Source organism: Sylvia atricapilla, chromosome 3 (assembly GCF_009819655.1).
Source record: "Sylvia atricapilla isolate bSylAtr1 chromosome 3, bSylAtr1.pri, whole genome shotgun sequence".
In the NCBI taxonomy this organism is placed as follows: Eukaryota; Metazoa; Chordata; class Aves; order Passeriformes; family Sylviidae; genus Sylvia; species Sylvia atricapilla.
This window is the reverse complement of record NC_089142.1, coordinates 111,424,352-111,441,904: the sequence shown is the minus strand read 5'-3', so window position 1 is coordinate 111,441,904 and position 17,553 is coordinate 111,424,352. Positions and strand designations below refer to the sequence as shown.

At 42.8% G+C, this 17,553-nt stretch overlaps 1 protein-coding gene across 1 annotated transcript in view; it reads left to right on the top strand.

Moving 5' to 3' along the window:
- The window catches only part of ACYP2 (acylphosphatase 2), a 35,400-nt gene extending 18,807 nt beyond the window's left edge, over window positions 1-16,593 (top strand). Inside the window, exon 4 of the mRNA XM_066316620.1 lies at window positions 15,815-16,593. Within this exon, the coding sequence (XP_066172717.1) occupies window positions 15,815-15,929 (115 nt within the window). The 3' untranslated portion in view covers window positions 15,930-16,593. The remainder of the gene's footprint in view (window positions 1-15,814) is intronic.
- The last annotated feature ends 960 nt before the right edge of the window (window positions 16,594-17,553 follow it).

Genomic DNA, 17,553 nt, shown 5'->3' with positions numbered 1-17,553 from the left:
AAGTCCCTAGCTTTGAGCTCTGTTGCTTTGGAGCAGCCTACAAAATGATTTTTATAGAAGCACAGGAGTGGAAAGTGTACCCAGTTCTTTGATTCTCCTCCATGTATGAGGATGGGGATCAAAAGGAAAGCCTGGTGGTCCTTGTCACCTGTCACTTGGTGTCCCCTCACATACTGGAGCTGTTCTGTCTCTGCCTCCTACAGACTCCTCAGCAGCCAAGAAACTCCTCAGGAGGTGTGGGGTGGTGCCCTCACTCTCCATAGACTTTTCCTGCCAACCTGCTGGAAATCAGCACTGTGGAGAAGGACCCGGGGATCCTAGTGCACACCTGATCAGCAGTGCTGTGGGGGCCAGGAAGGGTGATGGGACCTGGGATGCACTGGAAGAGCATTCCCAGAAGGTCAGGGAGGGAGTCCTGCCCCTCTTGCCAGCCCTTGGAGGCACATCTGGAGTGCTGAGTCCAGTCCTGGGATCATCAGGATGGGAGGCACAGGGAGCTCCTGGAATGGGGCTGGTGATGGCTGCAGACATGAGGAGGGGCCTGGAGCATCTCCCTGCCCAGGAAAGGCTGCGGGAGCTGGGGCTGTTCAGCCTCCAGAGGGGCCCTCAGCCCTGGGTGTCCCTGTGTCCAGGCACCAGGCTCTGTTCCGGGGGGCCCAGGCATGGCACAAGACAAGCAGGCAGGAACTGATTCCACCTGGACAGGAGGAAGAGCTTTTTGGAACAGTTTGCCCAGAGAGGCTGTGGAGTTTCCCCCTCTGGAGGTGTTCCAGAACCAGTTGGATACAATCCTGTGTCGTGTGCTCTGGGATGGTGGGACTGAGCCACTGTAATCCCTTTTCACCTGAGCCACTCTGAGATTCCAGTTTTGCCAGTGTTGATGCACATTGTAACTATTTCAAGCATAAAACCAGAGGATGTGAGCTCGGGTGTTGTGGAGAGCTGTTGCTCTGCCTTGATCTGTGCAGATTTAGGTGCACTGGTCTTGTTCATACTTTCTCTTTGCCGCATTTAATTCTGCTCTAAACCAATTTTGTAGGTTTCATCTGTTCATTTTGCTGAGTTCCTAGGTCAACATTGTGCCACCAAGCAGCAGAGTGCTGGGAACATACAGCTGGTGCCTAAGGTGTGCAACAGACTGTAGATATGGCAAGGAAGCCTTGATTTGTAAGAGTGTTAAAGAGACAAAAATGAGAGAAACAAAAAGATTTATTCACATAAAACTGAATGGGAAAGCTACTCCTTATTCTGAATTAAGTGTTCCCTGCATCCCGTTTAGTGTCTCTGCTTGGATCTGCTGTTCAGCCAGGTTTCCATCAGAGTTGTGTGTCTGCTCTGTTTAAATGTGGCAGCTTTGAGCTACTTATGGTTCATGTTAAAGCTGCAGCCACACGACCATTTTTGTCCTGTGTGCTCGTGGTAAATGTAATTGTGTTAAAATTATACATGCAGATAAAGGCCTGAATTGTTTATGTGTAGTTTTCTGTCCTGGTAATTTGTTCTCCTTAGGGTTCTCCCTGTTTGTTTTCTAATTAGTCTTGCAAGGGTTGTAAATGTGTTTAGGTGGCATAAAGAGGTTTTATTTTCTGCCCTGTTGCTTCAGGGTTTGGTCAAGTTGTGTTTGCTGGTCACCCCAGCCATGTATCAGTTGTATATCTGGAAAAAATGTGTGTCTTTTCCTAATGAAATCAGTGATCTGTTTTGTGAAAGAATTGGAAACCCCCATTACCAATCCTTGGGAGCCATCCAGCATTTTGGATCTGTGAGTGCTGTGAGGGGTTTAGAGAAAAACTGCTCCAGCAATTCAGAGTGCTCGTTCTTGATCTCTAAACACAAGCAGAGGAGTCAAAGTTTCATTTAACCAGCACCTACAACTTGATAAGCTGAGCAGGTTTTTCTGTCTGTGTTTATCCTTTTGCTGCTGCAGGAGCAAGGCAAAGCAGGAGCTATTAATATTTAATGAAATATTCTGGACCTCAACTGTAATTGTGTTGCTTTTAGCTGGAGGTGTTGCCCCTTGAAGTTCCTGCTGGATTTCTTTGTCTGAGAAGCTCAGCCCAGATTTCTCAAGCTGGTAGACTTAATCCTTGAGTTAGTTATATTACCAATTGTTTGGATGCATTTGTAGGAGATCAGACTCTTGGCTTAAAAATATTTATAAATTAATATCCAGAGCAGAAAATTGTTGTAGTGGTAAGGTTTCCTAGGTGGTCACTGAACTGATTCTTAACATACAGCTTGAAGATAAAGGACCCTTAAGAAATGCACCCATCAATACTTCTGAATTTTGGGGCTTTGTCTTCCAGTATTGGGAAAGGTAAGTGATTAAAAATGTCCAACACTTAAAAATGGGGTGAAAATAATGATTTAAAGCTGAAATGTGGAGTTTTTATCTATTTGAGAGGGTTCAAAATTAAGGAAACGTCAAGGTATTTTTTATACATACTGTAGCAATATCGGGATAAATAAACAATATGACATAAAGGGGAGAAGGTTGTTTCTCTCATGAAGTCAAAGGAGAATGAAGGAACAGAAAGATTTACATCACGATAGTAGAAGATCTGTCAATATTTGCTGAACTCATTTCCGTTGTTTCAGTTAACAAATAAATATGTAGGCAAGCCTGTGATGTCCTGTACTAAGTTTAAAGCCAAAACTGATATTTTAATTCAATAAAAACCCTTTTTGCTCCTTTATATTATGGGGGAAAGTTGTTCTGTGGTACAGATGCTTTTCTTTACTTGCAGGCACCTTGCTAATACCTCTCGTGCTGTTTGTCCTGTAGCAAAGGAGCTGGGGAGCCAAGTTTCATGTGGGAATTCTCAACTTGTAATGCAAGATTCTTTATCTGGGCTCCACAGTCCACACACAGAATTTCATACAAGGGCAGGAAAGTGATTGATGTAATTTAAAACATTTATTTAATAATTTGTCAAGTTCTATGGCCAAATGCCCTTGACTGCAAAGAAACTGATGCAGCAGCTCTGTATTAGGTTGGTTATGGCATCATGTGTGGTTAATGCTTGGAATCAGCATTACAGGTGTTCACTGGCTAATGAATTCCTAGAAGTCCTTGCTGACTGGGTTCTGACATCTGTTGACTTCCCAGTGCCAGGGTTTCTAGTCTCCTGGTGGAGTTTGGTTTGCCTAAATAATTGAGTATGTCTGTCCAAGAGAAATGTTCTCTGGTGATTGGTATCCAAGAGTTTGAGGGATGGCTTGTTTTAAAATTAATGTCTTTGGAATTGGAAACCTGTATGTGGTTGAGAATATATTCTGTGTGGAGTTGTCACAGTCAAGATTAGCTTTTTATATATTTTTTACTCTAGATATAAATGCAGATTTGCCCTCAGTAGCGTCTATTTACACGGTAGTAGCAGTTATGCTGCTTCAGATGACTTTGCATGTGTTTGTGATGAAAATTCCACCAGAATAAGCAGCCACTGATTTCTCCAAACACAGGACAAGGATTCAGCCTGTAAGAAATGGGACTGACTCTGCACTCGTGTCTTAGTGCTGCGCTGAATGAAATGGCAATTATTCCTGCTTGTTGAGATTATAAAGGATGAAATTATGTTTCTGTGCCTTTGGAAGGACTTCCAGTGATTCCTCCCTGTACTGCTCCCCAGTCTGAGAGCCTGGAATGTGACTCACAGAGGTGATGTGCTCTTGAGCTCCTTCCTGATCTCAGTTACATCTGTTTAGTGGTAAAATCTGTCATATCGTAATAAATATTTGTAAAACTCCTTATCTCAGAGTGGGAATTCCTGGCGGCTTTTGGTGCCTTTATCTGGAGGCAGATCTATGGTCTAGCCACTCTCTTCATCCCATACATGCTCTGTCCTGAATTTCAGTGTAGTGTTGTGAAGTTCATATTTAACTGATATGATTTATGTAGTGTTTGGACTGTTTTTTCTGGACAGCCAGGCAGCTTGTTTTTATAAAAAGCATGATGACCTGAGCTGTTCTGACATGAATTTCTTGAAATTATTATTTTGCAGCAGCTCCCCCAATCATACACTGCTAATGTTTGGAAGTTTGCATAATTCCTCCTATAAATTATTACTTTTGTTCTTTTGCTTCGAAGGTCTTGGTGTTGCCAAAAACTGAAAACATCTTTTATTCTCTGTATACTTAGAAATGCTCAAATAAACCATGAGCAAAATCAGAGAGACAGAGCTTGCCTTTTGGGAGGTTTTATTCTAGGAATGCCTCTGTGTCTTCAGTGTGAGGGTTTCAGCTCCCTGCCTTTGGAAAACTGGAAGCACCAAGGAACTCCAAGCTGACTGTGAAATGAGTTGAGGGTTTTTTTTATAATTCTGAATTCACATCCCAACCCATGTAGCTCCTGCAGTGTGGAGTCCCTGCAGCCCCTCAACATAATACCCAGGGTCTGGCCTTGGCAGGACAGACCATAGTGACCTGCCCAGCCTGACAGAGGGCACTTCCCAGTGGTGCTCTGTACACACACACCTGGTTCCTCCCCCCTCTAATGCCCCTGGCCCTTTGGTTTCTGCTCTCCTCGGTGTGTCTCCGTTTGTTACGGGACCGGTCCCCGGCCCTGCTCTCCCTGTGGGATACTGACCTTACTGCCCTTGGCTCTGCCCCCACACCTCAAGGTCATTGGCTCTGGACCCCACACTTAAGTGGGCACAAGTGGCTGATCTGCCCCTTGACTCTGGGTTTCCCTTGGGCTCCTGGAAATAAACCTGCCAGAAGTGATGTCAAGGCCTTGTGCCTCTCCTAGCTGTGCCAGCCACGTGGCGTGTGTGGATGTGTGAGCTTGGCTGCATCACCTGAGCTTCCCCAAGTGGCCTTTCCACTGGAGAGGCTTCTTGGGATCCAGGCTCCAGCTCCACTCCTAAATCACACAACACCACACTGTAGCAGCCAGACTCCATGGGAAAGCCATCAGGAACAGGTCTGTCCAAGCAGAAGAAAACTTAAAAAAAGAGGGGAAGAGCAAAAAAGTAAACGGTATAAATTACAGAAAACAAATGAGATGTTTGATACTTCTTGGCAGCCCCCAAAGCTTGAAGGAAAAATGAAAAAACCAGGAAGATGGAGTTTAGGAACACATTTATGCTTTGCCAATAATTATCTTCTTACCAAGCATCTCGCAGAATAGCAAAACCTGCTGTATATTAAGGAATCATGAGGCATAAACAACAAAATTCAATTTTTTGCAGGACCAGGTACTTATAAATAGTTGTTAACAAGACCCATTTGGGAATACTTAAATAGAATGAAATTGTCTTCTGAAGATGGTTTCTTTTGATTTTGATTTTTTTTCCTGTAGCTGTAGTTCTTTGTTTAAATTTTGTAAAAGCAGACATCAGTTGTTTCTCCCTGTCCCTAATAAGTGCTGGCTTTAGTAAAAATAAGATACTGCCTTTAGTAGAATTCTGGTGTTATTCTGATTTTTTGAAGTCTGAAGCTCTCACTGCCAGAATCGTGTACTGTTAATGGGCAGATTTGGAAAGAGCAGGAAAATGTCCAAACCCATGAGAAGAGGAAAGGTGAAGCCAGTTACCCTCAATGATAATAAAATTAATCTGGTTTGTTTTCTGTAAATGGTAACCTAAAGTAGGAAATTCCAGAGCTGCCTTGAGAAGCTGAGATTTTGGGATTTGCAGTCTGGGTTCATTTTATAGGAACAACAATTCAAACAAATCTATTTTTTGATTAATTCATTCTATCACTGTTCCAGATAAACAGGAAAATGTTTTTAGGTAAATACTCTGAAAATGAGATTTAATAAAAGCACAATGTAGTACATCACTGAACAGCAAGAACACATATCAGATCTCATTTCAGTACATATTAAAAGCCTTGTTTAACAATTTTTTTACACAAAGAAATATTGAACTGGAATACTTCTTCATGCTCTGATAGCTTCCTTAAATAGCTGGGAGCTTTAAGTGTGTTTTTCCTCAGTGAATATATCCATAGTGACAATCCATGGACTCCAAGATGGGCTTTGCCCTTGGCATGCTGTGGTGAAAAAGTCTGTTCTATCTGGTTTTTTAATATTAATAGGAAGTATAAAGTCCAACAATTTGAGATGTTGCAATGTAAAGTTTGAGGAAATCAGGTAGCTTTGGCTGAATTATGTTTGGCTTATATTTGATATCTCAGCTGATCTATCCAGCATCTCTCCTGCTGGAGTGGTTTGGCTTGAATGGCTTCATTAGGGTGAGGTGTTTAATACCTGCCTGCAGAGAGTAAAAGGATAACTTCATGGAACTTGGAAAGCCAAGGAAAAATGAACTTGAGATTCGGTCTGCCAGAAATGGTGTTTTGAATACAGATGAAGTCATAAGAAAAACACGATAATGAAACAATGTGTTGAAGAATGAAAATTATTTTTCAGTCATAGGTGGAATATGATTCCTTGGGCTGTGGAAGTGTGGAAAGAGGTGTTTGCTTCCATATGGTCTCTAAGGGACAGCCTGGCACATCCCATCCTGCCTCAGGCTGTTGTGTCTGGAACTTTGTCTCAAGGCAGAGCCGACAGAGGGTCTTGGGGGGTATATGATGGAAACAATAAATAATACATATCCTAGTCCTTGCTCTGCTTCTCAGGGAATATTGCATTTGCATCCTGTGGATGACAGGTGCAGTGTTCCCTGCCTTGTAAACGTACCCTACTGGATGCACCCCTGTGCTCTGGTGTGCTGGAAACCACAAGGAGCTCTTGTCAAATCAAGAGCAGAATCCCTGCAACATCCCTATGTTAATTTTTTACCTTCTGCTTGTTGGAGTTATATCTGTAATACCAAAAAAAAAAAATAGAGCATTATGAAAATAAGTCTTGATAAGGCTCAAGTTTTCTCAGCTTATTAAATTTAAGCAGGCTATTAGCTAGTGGAATCCACTTGGTGTTTTCCTGAGCACTTGTGCTCTCTAGTGTTACCTATTTAAAACATTTTCTTGTTGCTCTTATATTCTGAGATGTCTACTGTGTTATATCTCAGTTGCTTTAAAAAAAGCAGTTGGAGATGGGAGGTTAAGAGGGGGGGTGTAACTTCTTCCTTGGAAAGTGTGCAATTTAAATTAACAAATGAGGTCACATAGTATATAATTGGGGGGAAAATAGAGCTGAGCTGTCTGAATGCTCGACAAAAAAAAAAAAATTCAAAACTCTTTTGCAAACTAAGGATAAAAAGAAACCCAGAGTTCTTAGTTGTAGGCCAACCTTGTTAGCTTGTGAAATATTCTGACAGAGGCATTCTAAGAAAAGCTAAATTGATATGCAGTCACTGCAACACTGGAAATGGTAAATATTGCCCTTCAGACTTGCTCAGAGCTCTACAAAGGGATGCTTTTAAAGTGTTTTTACTTTCCTTTAAGACTTTTGTAATTGGAAATGGCAACTTCCCAGTGAACCTTCTAACTTTTTTCCCCCAGTCCTTTAACTATGCAGACATTTGTGAAGTAAGGGAGACTTACGAGGCAAATAGAATCCCAGTGGTGCTTGAAGGAATTCACTCTGGTTTGGCCTGGCATTATTTTTAGTTCTTGCATAATAATAAATTATTCTTCAGTGTAAGTGTCTTCTCTGAGGAGATGCAGCAAGTGTGGAAATGTCGGTGCTGTTCCTTGCAGCTTTTGTGTCCGGCTGAGCCTTGGGACTGCAGAAGAGGGAAGTGTTGTCTTTCAAATTCCTGACTGTGTTGGTCAGCTGGACTTGTGGCTCTTGGATTTCTGCCAGGCTGTGTAAGGACATGGGTTTGAAGTAAAGGTGAGCTGGTCAAGTGTGATGATTCATTATGGCTCTGAAACGGCCAGTGTAAGGGTTTAATTAACATTTTGCTGGGTGAAGTTGGTCAGAGGCTGAAGTCCTTTACTCCTTGTTCAGTCTAATGCGGGTGATGGGTGCTGAGCTTCAGAAAGGGCTTTTCTTTTGCTGGTGCCCCAACAGCAACAGTAACTCCTCATTTAAGCTTCTTCTTGTGGCTTTGGGTTTAATAAATGTGGAATGGCAGAGAACCTTGAATGGCTTTCTGCACAGTGGGTGGGGTTAGCAAAATTCCCAGTTGGCCTGGGGAGCCAAGTGTCCCTGTAGGGGCAGACAGGTTCCAGGGAGAAAACACAATGCGCCTTTTGGCTGCTGCTGACTTCCTGGGATGTTTACTGGACTGTAAGGACACAAGCTTAACTGGAAGTTCCCTTTGTCTCCTACTTTTCTCTAAGTCACTGTGGACATAAAAGCTTTGTTTGAGTTACTGGAATGGCTGAATTTGGGTTTACTTTTCACTCCTTTACTTTGAAACAAATGACTGCAGTGTTGCTGCTGTTTTTCTGATAAGATCTCTGAAAGAAGCCAAAAGTGACTTGCCTAACAAGGCCTAAACAAAGAGGTATACTGATAAGTTTTAATAAAAATATACTTATGATCTCATGTTGAAATGATTAAATCCTCCTTGAAGATTACCACAATGATTAGCAGGAAAATGCACAACAGATCTTGGCATTGTATATGACAAAAACAAAACAACTCCAGGCTTGGTTTCTATCATTGTGGGATAATTCCTTCTCTTCAAAGTAATAAGTGAGGACATTTAACATAGATTGGATATCAGTGTCAGAGTAAATTTGAGGTACATAGAGCCAAATGCTCTACTGATGCAAACTGGCCATGATCACTTTGACATTAAAAAAGCCTTGCCCATCCCGTACAGAATGTGATGGTTAACACATGTCATAGGTTGAAACACCTATGAAGTTGAAGTCTGCTAGGACTTTGAGATTCTATAGAAAGAACAGGGACCTATAGAGGGGCAGGTTTTGGATTTCACACGTAGTTCTGACCAGTCAGAGAATGGAAAGTGACTTTTGGTAACACCCATATAAAGCTGAAGCTGAGTTGGAGACTTCCTCTTTCTCTCGTCTGGCGAGCAGGGAACATGTGGGCAGCTGAGGAGATCCTGGCTTAGCCCTGGATGCTCCCAGGGAGACCGGAGATGGCCGGGACTCAGAGCTGCTGCCCCAGAGGAGCCGGGCTGCAGTTCCACAGGGTGTCCAGGTCTCTGAGTCTCTGCAGTTCCACAGGGTGTCCAGGTCTCTGAGTCTCTGCAGTTCCACAGGGTGTCCAGGTCTCTGGAGCTGCAGTTCCACAGGGTACCCAGGGCTCTGGACAGTTCCACAGGGTGTTCAGGACTCCAGGAGCTGCAGTTCTACAGGGTGTCCAGGGCTCGAGCTGCAGCTCCACAGGGTCTCCGGGGCTCTGGAGCTGCAGCTCCACAGAGTGTCCAGGTCTCTGGAGCTGCAGCTCCACAGGGTGTCCAGGACTCCAGGAGCTGCAGTTCCACATGGTCTCCGGGTCCCTGGAGCTGCAGTTCCACATGGTCTCCGGGTCCCTGGAGCTGCAGTTCCACATGGTCTCCGGGTCCCTGGAGCTGCAGTTCCACAGGGTGTCCAGGTCTCTGGGTCTCTGCAGTTCCACAGGGTGTCCTGGGTTCTGGAGCTGCAGTTCCACAGGGTGTCCAGGTCTCTGCAGTTCCACAGGGTGTCCTGGGCTCTGGAGCTGCAGTTCCACAGGGTCTCCGGGGCTCTGGAGCTGCAGCTCCACAGGGTGTCCAGGTCTCTGCAATTCCAGAGGGTGTCCGGGTCCCTGGAGCTGCAGTGTCACAGGGTCTCCAGGTCCCTGGAGCTGCAGTAGGACAGGGCTGGCCGTGTGTCTGGGGCTGTGGCAGGGATCGGGGCCGGTCGTGGCAGGACCATGCCCTGGGCACCCCTGGCTGCTGGCAGCCCTGGCCCATGGGGAGGATGGGATCTCTCCCTCCTCCATTCTACGCTGGGCCTTACACAGACCAGCTGCCAGCAGCTGGAGCTGTCAGATCCACAGAGAGATGGAAAACAAGGTACCCATCAGCCTCCCCTCCATCCTCCCCAGGGCATGGCTTTGGAACATTTGCAGCTGCTGCACAGAGATCACCTGACCACCACAGGCTGGGCAGGCTTTAACTCTTCTTTGACTCTTTCCTGACACAGATTGAGACTTTAAACCCTAACCCCTCTCAGAGATGAAAAGAAAGGCCAAGTTGGAGACACGTGGAGGGACAATATAGAAATATTATAGAAACACTGAAGGAAGAGTGACTTTTAAGTGGTAGACATGATGAGTTGCCTTGGTTCAGGCTGAAAATCTCCTGTGGATTTTGGTAATTGGAAATTCTTTTAAATCATGGACAATATAAATTGGGGAGATGATTTATGGATTTGAGCAAAGAAATCTGTGACAAACTGAGTAAACATTTTTGTGCCCCTGTGAGACATTGAACAGAGAGAGGTGAGAAGAAGCCCTCTGCCAGTGAAGAAGTGAGAAGACTAGCTCTGTTCCTTGAGTTGAAAAAAGATCCTTTGGGTTTTTTTTTAAACAGGTCATTTTTAAAAGGTACCACCCCAGTTTGTGAAATCCATGGCCCAGAGGTAGTCATGAGAAAGGCTACGTGATATGGGACAGCTCTACAAATGCAGATTCTCTGGGCAGGCTGCTTTTGTGTGGAAGTTACCAAACCACAGGAGTAACTTCTCTCTCTCTCAAAGACTGAATGAAAGACTGTTTTATAAGTGGTACTGACCTGGAGTTCTGAGTTTTGCCTCTTTGCATTGTTGGTAGAAAATAATCAGTTTGTAGTGAGAGGGTTGGTTTTAGAAATTAATTTGTGTTGGGTTTTTTTTGTGTGGTTTTTTTTTTTTTTCTCTTTAGTCTATGTTAATAAAATCTATCTGTTCCTGCTTCTAAGCTGAGCCTGCTTTTGCCTTTTTCTCCCCAAATCCTATCTCTCAGTTAGCAAACAAATTTGGCAAATGTTAAACCTCCACAACACATAAGTCACTTTTCTCGAGTTTATAAATAGAAATTCACCACCAAAATGTGTATTTGAGGCTTACTCAGGGCCATATCCCATGATATCTGTAAAATCTCAGATCCTGATAATCTGCCCTTGCTGTTGACATCCTTTCCAATACACTTTGAGGAAAAGCTCATTGTGGATTCCCAAGGGAAATGCTGCCCCTGAGTGCAGCAGGGAAGGAAGAAATATAAACAAATTAACAACATTCATCTGCCAGCTGTGTTTAAAAACAGAAACCAACAGCAGTTTTGATTAACTACCTTTCTCTCCTTCCTAAAACACTTCCAGACCTTGTGTTAAATACCCACTGGGCCGAGGCATTCCTGCTGTTGGGATGCACGGAGCAGCCAGGCTCCCACACACCTCCAGACTGCAGCTCTATTCTGGGCCACCATGCCCACGCCTCAGCAGGTCCCTTCATTTCCAGCCACCCACTGGTTGGTCTGTATCCTTCAATCCTGCTGCTTTTGCTTTCTTGCTTTAATCCTCTGGAGTGGCCTCTCACTTGGCTTGGCTCTGGTGGGGCCATCCTAATAATGGGGTTAAAATTCCCCTCCCTTGCACTTTTCCTTGTTCTCAAATCCCAGTATTCCTAACCATTTTTTTTTTTTTTTTTTTTTGGCCAGGCTTTTTTATCCTTCCTGCTACTTTTTCACAACAAGAAACCCTATAAATTTTTTTTTACAATTACTTGTTTTCCTGGTAGGAGGAGCAGAGGTGTAGGGACAATAGGAATGGATCTGCAGTAAGCTGAGGAGGGAAAGGTGGGAGGTGTTTTTATGCAGATGAATTGGGCTTTATAAACACAAATGTTTTTGAGTAAATGTTCCTGGCCCTAAAGATTACAGAGCAAAGCTTGAAAACTGTGACTAAAGTTTTTCCCAAAAGCTCAGAAGCCAGACAGCCATGACAGAGAATTCCACATTTCTTTTGCAAATATAGAAATATCAGGATTTATGAAAATTGGACAGTGCTGTTGCAGAAGGCAACAATATTTTGGAGGGATTTTATAAATATTTGAAAGCCTTGTCTATATGCTGCCACAGATGTAAATATAATCTTCAAAAATTAACATTCTCTGCAGCATTTGATTCTAAACAAAGGGAAATAAAGTGTAAACAAGCCAGTGCCATTATTTTCTCATCCTCTAAATAAAAGCAAAGGTTTCTCCTCTTCCGCTTGAGTGACACTGTGCTTGAGGTGAAGAGAGAGGAACATATTCCTATCCTGTGCCTAGTTCCTCATGTATTAATGCTGGAGGGCATTTCCAGGTCCTTTCCTAGCACCACAGACTGTACACTTCTTCAGTATCAGGATAAAAGTTTGTCTTTTTGCATGCAAAAAACAAACTATTGCAGGAGTAATTTTCATATTATAAGGAAATACTTCAGAGAATAATGCCAAGCAAGCTGTTTATTTTGGAGAGATCTGTTTTGTAGCAGGGATTGGAGTTAAAAAATAAATACTATTCAGTATATCAGAAAGTTACTCGGTTATTGTAGTATTTCAAGCACTGTGAGTTTTAGGGCTGTGCCAGTGTTACTTATTAATGATGGCACTTAGTTCTGTGGTTTAGTTGACAAGATGGTGTCTGGTAAGAGGTTGAAATCTGTCTGGAAGTTCTTTCCCAACCTTGGATTCTGTGATTATCCTGTGTTACAGTGATGCAATTCCTTAAATAGCTTTTCCATGGAGCTCTCCAGATACCTGGCCATGCTCCATTCTGCTAAGTTAACAGGTAGGAGTGTTTTCCTTCTTGAAATACTGTGCACAGCTAGGCTGCTTCCACAAAGATATAAACTAGGATGGTGCAAACTCAGCTCTTTGGATGTTGTTTTCCCAGAATGTAGGGAGTGGAAAGGACTCTGTTGACTGGGTGTCAGGGCAGTGTCTTTTAGCAAGGTTTGTTTTAGCTAATGAAAGGAGAGAAGGCAAGGAGTGACAGATCCGATTGTTTTCGGCTCCAAGGAGTATCCCCCATGAACATGGGGATAGGGAAGCTGTGTGCTTTGGTTGGAAAGCTGTTTCAGGAGCACTGGCTTCTCCCCTGGACAGGGAGGTAACTCAGAAATCCATGATGATCCACAATTCAGTGGGATCAGAGCATGGCCAAGAGTGACTTCATGGGCATGCAGTGCTTTGGTTCACGAGGAAATGTTTACAAGGGAATGGAGTGACAGGACAAGGGGAAGTGGCTTCAAACTGATAGAGGGCAGGGTTGGGTGGGATATTGGGGTGGAGAGTGGTGAGGCACTGGCACATGTTGCAAGAGAAGCTGTGACAGCCCCATCTCTGGAAGTGTCCAAAGCCAGGTTGGATGAGGCTTAGAGATAGTGGAAGGTGTCCCTGCCCATGGCAGGAGGTGGCACTGGATGGGTTTTAAGGCCCCTCCCAACCCAAACTGTTCCATGAAATGGTCAGAAATGTCTATTTAGAGGTTAGCTCTTTTCTGGATTCATTGGAGCAGTCACTTGGGGAATAAATCCTTTAAAACAAGAGTAAGCTGTGTGGTGTCCTCTCAGCAATGTCCTCATTTGCTTCAGATGAGCGAGGGGGAGGGAGTCTTTGCACTCCTGAGGAGAAGTGGGAAGGAGCAGTGGATTTTAACATGGATTTTAACATAAATGACAAGCTAAGACTCCAAATGCAAGTAATTGTAGCTCATCTACACATGAAGAGATCTGAGGTGAATGGGGATTGAGAAGGCTGAGTGAAGCAAGAGGAGAGGGCAGAATCTTTTCTTCATTGTTGATCTGGATACTCCTAAGTTAAAACCATTTTTAAAAATACCCCTGGTAGTGATGAGATTGGAGATGACATTTAACTTCTAGGAAATACTGATTTTTCTGCTTTCTGAGCTTGTAAAAAATGTGCTTCTTCATAGTGCTGGTGACTGGGCTGTCACTTGAGCAGAGAGGGAGATGGCTGAGGAAAGTCCCCTTGATGCAGAGCTGAGCCCCAAAGTTGTGCAGCTCCCAGGTATTGCCTCTTCCCCTTCCTCCTGCATTAAATAAGGAATAACACACACATCCTGTGAAGAGTTTCTATGGAGCTGGGTTGCTATAATTGGATTTTCATAATTTGTGCTTCATCCTTATTCATGTGAAAGAGAGTATGTGTAACTGAGAATTGATTGTTTGCTCTGGGCAGAGTTTGTAGTTATTTCTTCACCCAGCAGAACTTGGGAGATGGAAGCACCCAGGGATGAATTTTTGATCTGAAGGCTGGACAAGGAATATGTTCCCTTTGGTTTTGTCCAGGATAAGCTCACCTTCAAAATGGGAAGAAAAAAGGAAATAGCGAACAAACCATCACATTACTTAAAAAGAAATTCCTACTATTTTTAGGATATTAATTCAGTATTTCAAGTACATGTTCTTTCTTCTCACCCAAGGACGTCTCACTATTAGAGACTTTCCTGGTAAATAAACAAGAACCATTTTCAGGTTTTTTTTTTTCTGGCTATGAAACAAAAGGGACTGGTATGTCTGTAGGCTTGTTTCCTTCTTTTGAAACGTCCCCTCTGCCTTGAGGCTTCCAGCAGAACTGGGAAGCTGTGTTCTCTTGTTTTACTGCTGGACTCTTATTCCTGTGTTATGTTCCTTACTGGAAAGGCTTCATCTAAGGAAAGGAGGTTGTTCACAGCATGCAGCAAAGAACAGGAGGTGTGAAGAAGTGGAAACATCTGACAGATACTTTAATTTCTCTATGCTAAAATAAAGCAAGTCACACTTGGAAGATGAGATACCTGGGCCTGGTTGCTGTTTTGTAGGAAGTTTTTCCATACAGGGGCTCTGTTTTATTGTTCAAGTCACATTGAATACAAGCTTAGAACTGCCCATGCCAGTGATAAGACCAGTCTGTGAGGGGCTTACATGATTCATGGGAAATTATTTGTCTCTGGTAGTCAGTGAAGCCCCTTGAGATGTTATGCAGTGTTTTCTGGTGTCAGGAACTGCTTTTTTAAAAAATCTTGCATGTAGGGTCTCTAGCAAGTTGTGTTTCTACATCTCAGATGTGATATACTGGTATACTGCCTCAAGGTAAGTAATTTCTGTGCATGATTCTTATAAAGACATCAAAATTAGGTCTCACTGCTAGAATATTGCAGTTTACAATGCTCAGTGTGATTCTGCAGAGGATTAATTAGCATAACTCTTAATAAGACAGCTCCTACTATTTTCAAGTAAGAATTTAGGTGAATATTTCTTTTTAATAGTAATCAGTTAAATATCTATACTAACTTCCAAAAATTATTTGTGTGGAAATATATTTCTCCTTCAATATGGTACAATAAAATACTTTTTTTTTTCTACTTCTGGGAGTTTAGTACAACCAAAAATACTGGCCAAGTATTTTTTGTAAATAAACCTCTGTGCAGGCACTTACCTGCTGCATTTCCAGTGTTTGGGTATCCAGTTATCCAATATAACATTCAGTATTTATTATAAATCAGTATTGCTCTGGCATAGTTGATGCCTTTTTGCTGGTTTTGAACTCATTCCTTTCCAGTCCCCATTCTTTTAGTTGCCAGCAAGGAGCAAACTGGCTGTTGAGATTCTGCTTTCCTGTCACTTTTCAGTTATAAGTGATTTGTAGGTCCTTGCTAAAAGCACACTATTGAATCTGCAAAGGTAATTATACCTATTGGAAGGCTATTAATAGTATTTAGAAGGGATCATTGCAGTAAATCTGCTTTAGCCTTTTTGTCAGCTGTGTTTTTATGTAATATTGTGTAAATCCCCTGGAAACACTGATACCTTTAAAGAGTGTGGTTTGCTTTTAAAGGGAAAAGGGAGGGAAAACAGAAAAGAACAGATCTGGGGCAATTTCCATATTGAAAGATGCTTTTTATGGCTCTTTAAAAAGTAAAAGTATGTGAAGGCATGACATAGAACAACCTCCACATGTGCAGTTCCTTATCTGCCAAACCTCTCTTATTTTTCCTGCAGGAAATCCTGGCTGAGCAAAGTTGGAAGCCCAAGTTCCCGCATCGATAAAACAAATTTTTCCAATGAAAAGGAGATTTCCAAGCTTGACTTCTCGGATTTCAACACTAGATACTAACAGGAGGGAACCTCACTAAGCACAAAACCCTGACATTTCTGCTGCATGCTATTTTCTGTGCCTACGTCAAATTTCACAAGAGCATTGGGATGCTTTTCTGTACTAGGGATAAACATGAATGCTCCCTGTTCCCACCAAGTAAGAATTCCTGATTGCTGTGTTAGACATCTTACACCATGAATGTCAACATTTTGTGTCTAAAATGCCAATATCTAGTTCACTGCAGCTTTGAAAGACAGATAAAAGCTTAGAAGTGCTGGTGGTGTTATTTGTGCACAATGAGCCTTGTTACATACAACCAGATGGTACCTAATCTTTACACTGTGAGTCATATTTTAGATGAAAAATAATAATAAATTTATGTTCTACTGTTTGTAATCCCACCAAAAATACGTAACTACAGAACTGGAACACTTGAGAGCTCTGTGTGACAAGTCTGTTATAGACCAGGCTCTTCATGATAATTAATAAGGTTATAGTGGTAATTTAAAATAAATACATTTTTTCAAACTACTATTATCTAATCAGCTGTATTTTAAAATTCTCCATAATAATTCAGATAAATCTTGTTCCAAGGTGATGAAATGTGTGGCCTCTCACCCTGTTTTTTCCTTGTCTACCTGTAGCTTACATCCATGCTGACTATAAAGGATGTTTTAATCTCTTTGCTTTTTCAATGTTCTTTCTAAAATTCAAGATTTAAGTGATTTTCCTTATGGATGTGTATTTGCTCCTGAGTTAAGACTGTGTGGTGGAACCTGCACCCACATCCATCATCTGAAGTCCATGGATAGTCTGAGCCATGGGCTTGCTGTAAGTCCTGGATAAGTCTCATCATCTGTGGATCCAGTTCCTGTATCCAGTGCTGTCTCCACAGGCACCCTGGAGTCAGTCAGGACTCGATCAGACTTAGATCCTCACTCCTGCAGTGCCTGTGAGTCAGGATTAGAACATTCCAGGAGACTTCATGAGGAAGTGTTCCCACTGGCTGCCCTGTCCCCCTTCCTGGGGTAGGAGGTGTCAGTTTGGGCAGCAGCACCACATCTACAGCTCGTGGTTTGAATTTCAGGAAGGCCATTTCCTAACTTAAGCACTGCAGTTCTACATCAGTGCAAGGTGTGCCTAGAAAGGTGTTTCTGCTCACCACTAGATTGATTTGCTTTGAACCTTTGCATTAGGCAGTAAAATCTCCTTTCTAGAATTTGCAGGAGCTGCTTATGAATTGTTCTCTGATTATACACAAGCTGCCATTGTTGAAGTCGTGGTCAATAGCTCTTTAGCTGATGGTAAATGGCAAAGTTCAAGTGTAGCAGGAGCTCAATAACTGTTCCATCCTTGTGGAAAACTGTATCCTGCCTAATAAGTAGTTTACATTTTCCTTGGAGCTAACTGGCAGAAAATACCCCCTTAGCCAAAGATTTTTCCAGCCTTCCTCTCTCCTTGTATTTTGAGGAACAAGGAGAGAGGAAGGCAAAAAATAAAGGGGTCATTGTATACAGAGGAAGAACAGCCAAAAATTGTTTTAGTGTGTTCCAAAGTTGGAGCTGGGTGCTCACAGGGACCTGGGAATTTTACCTCAACTCCCCTAGAAAGGCAAGGCTTAAGGAGAGGGAAGCAGCCATTT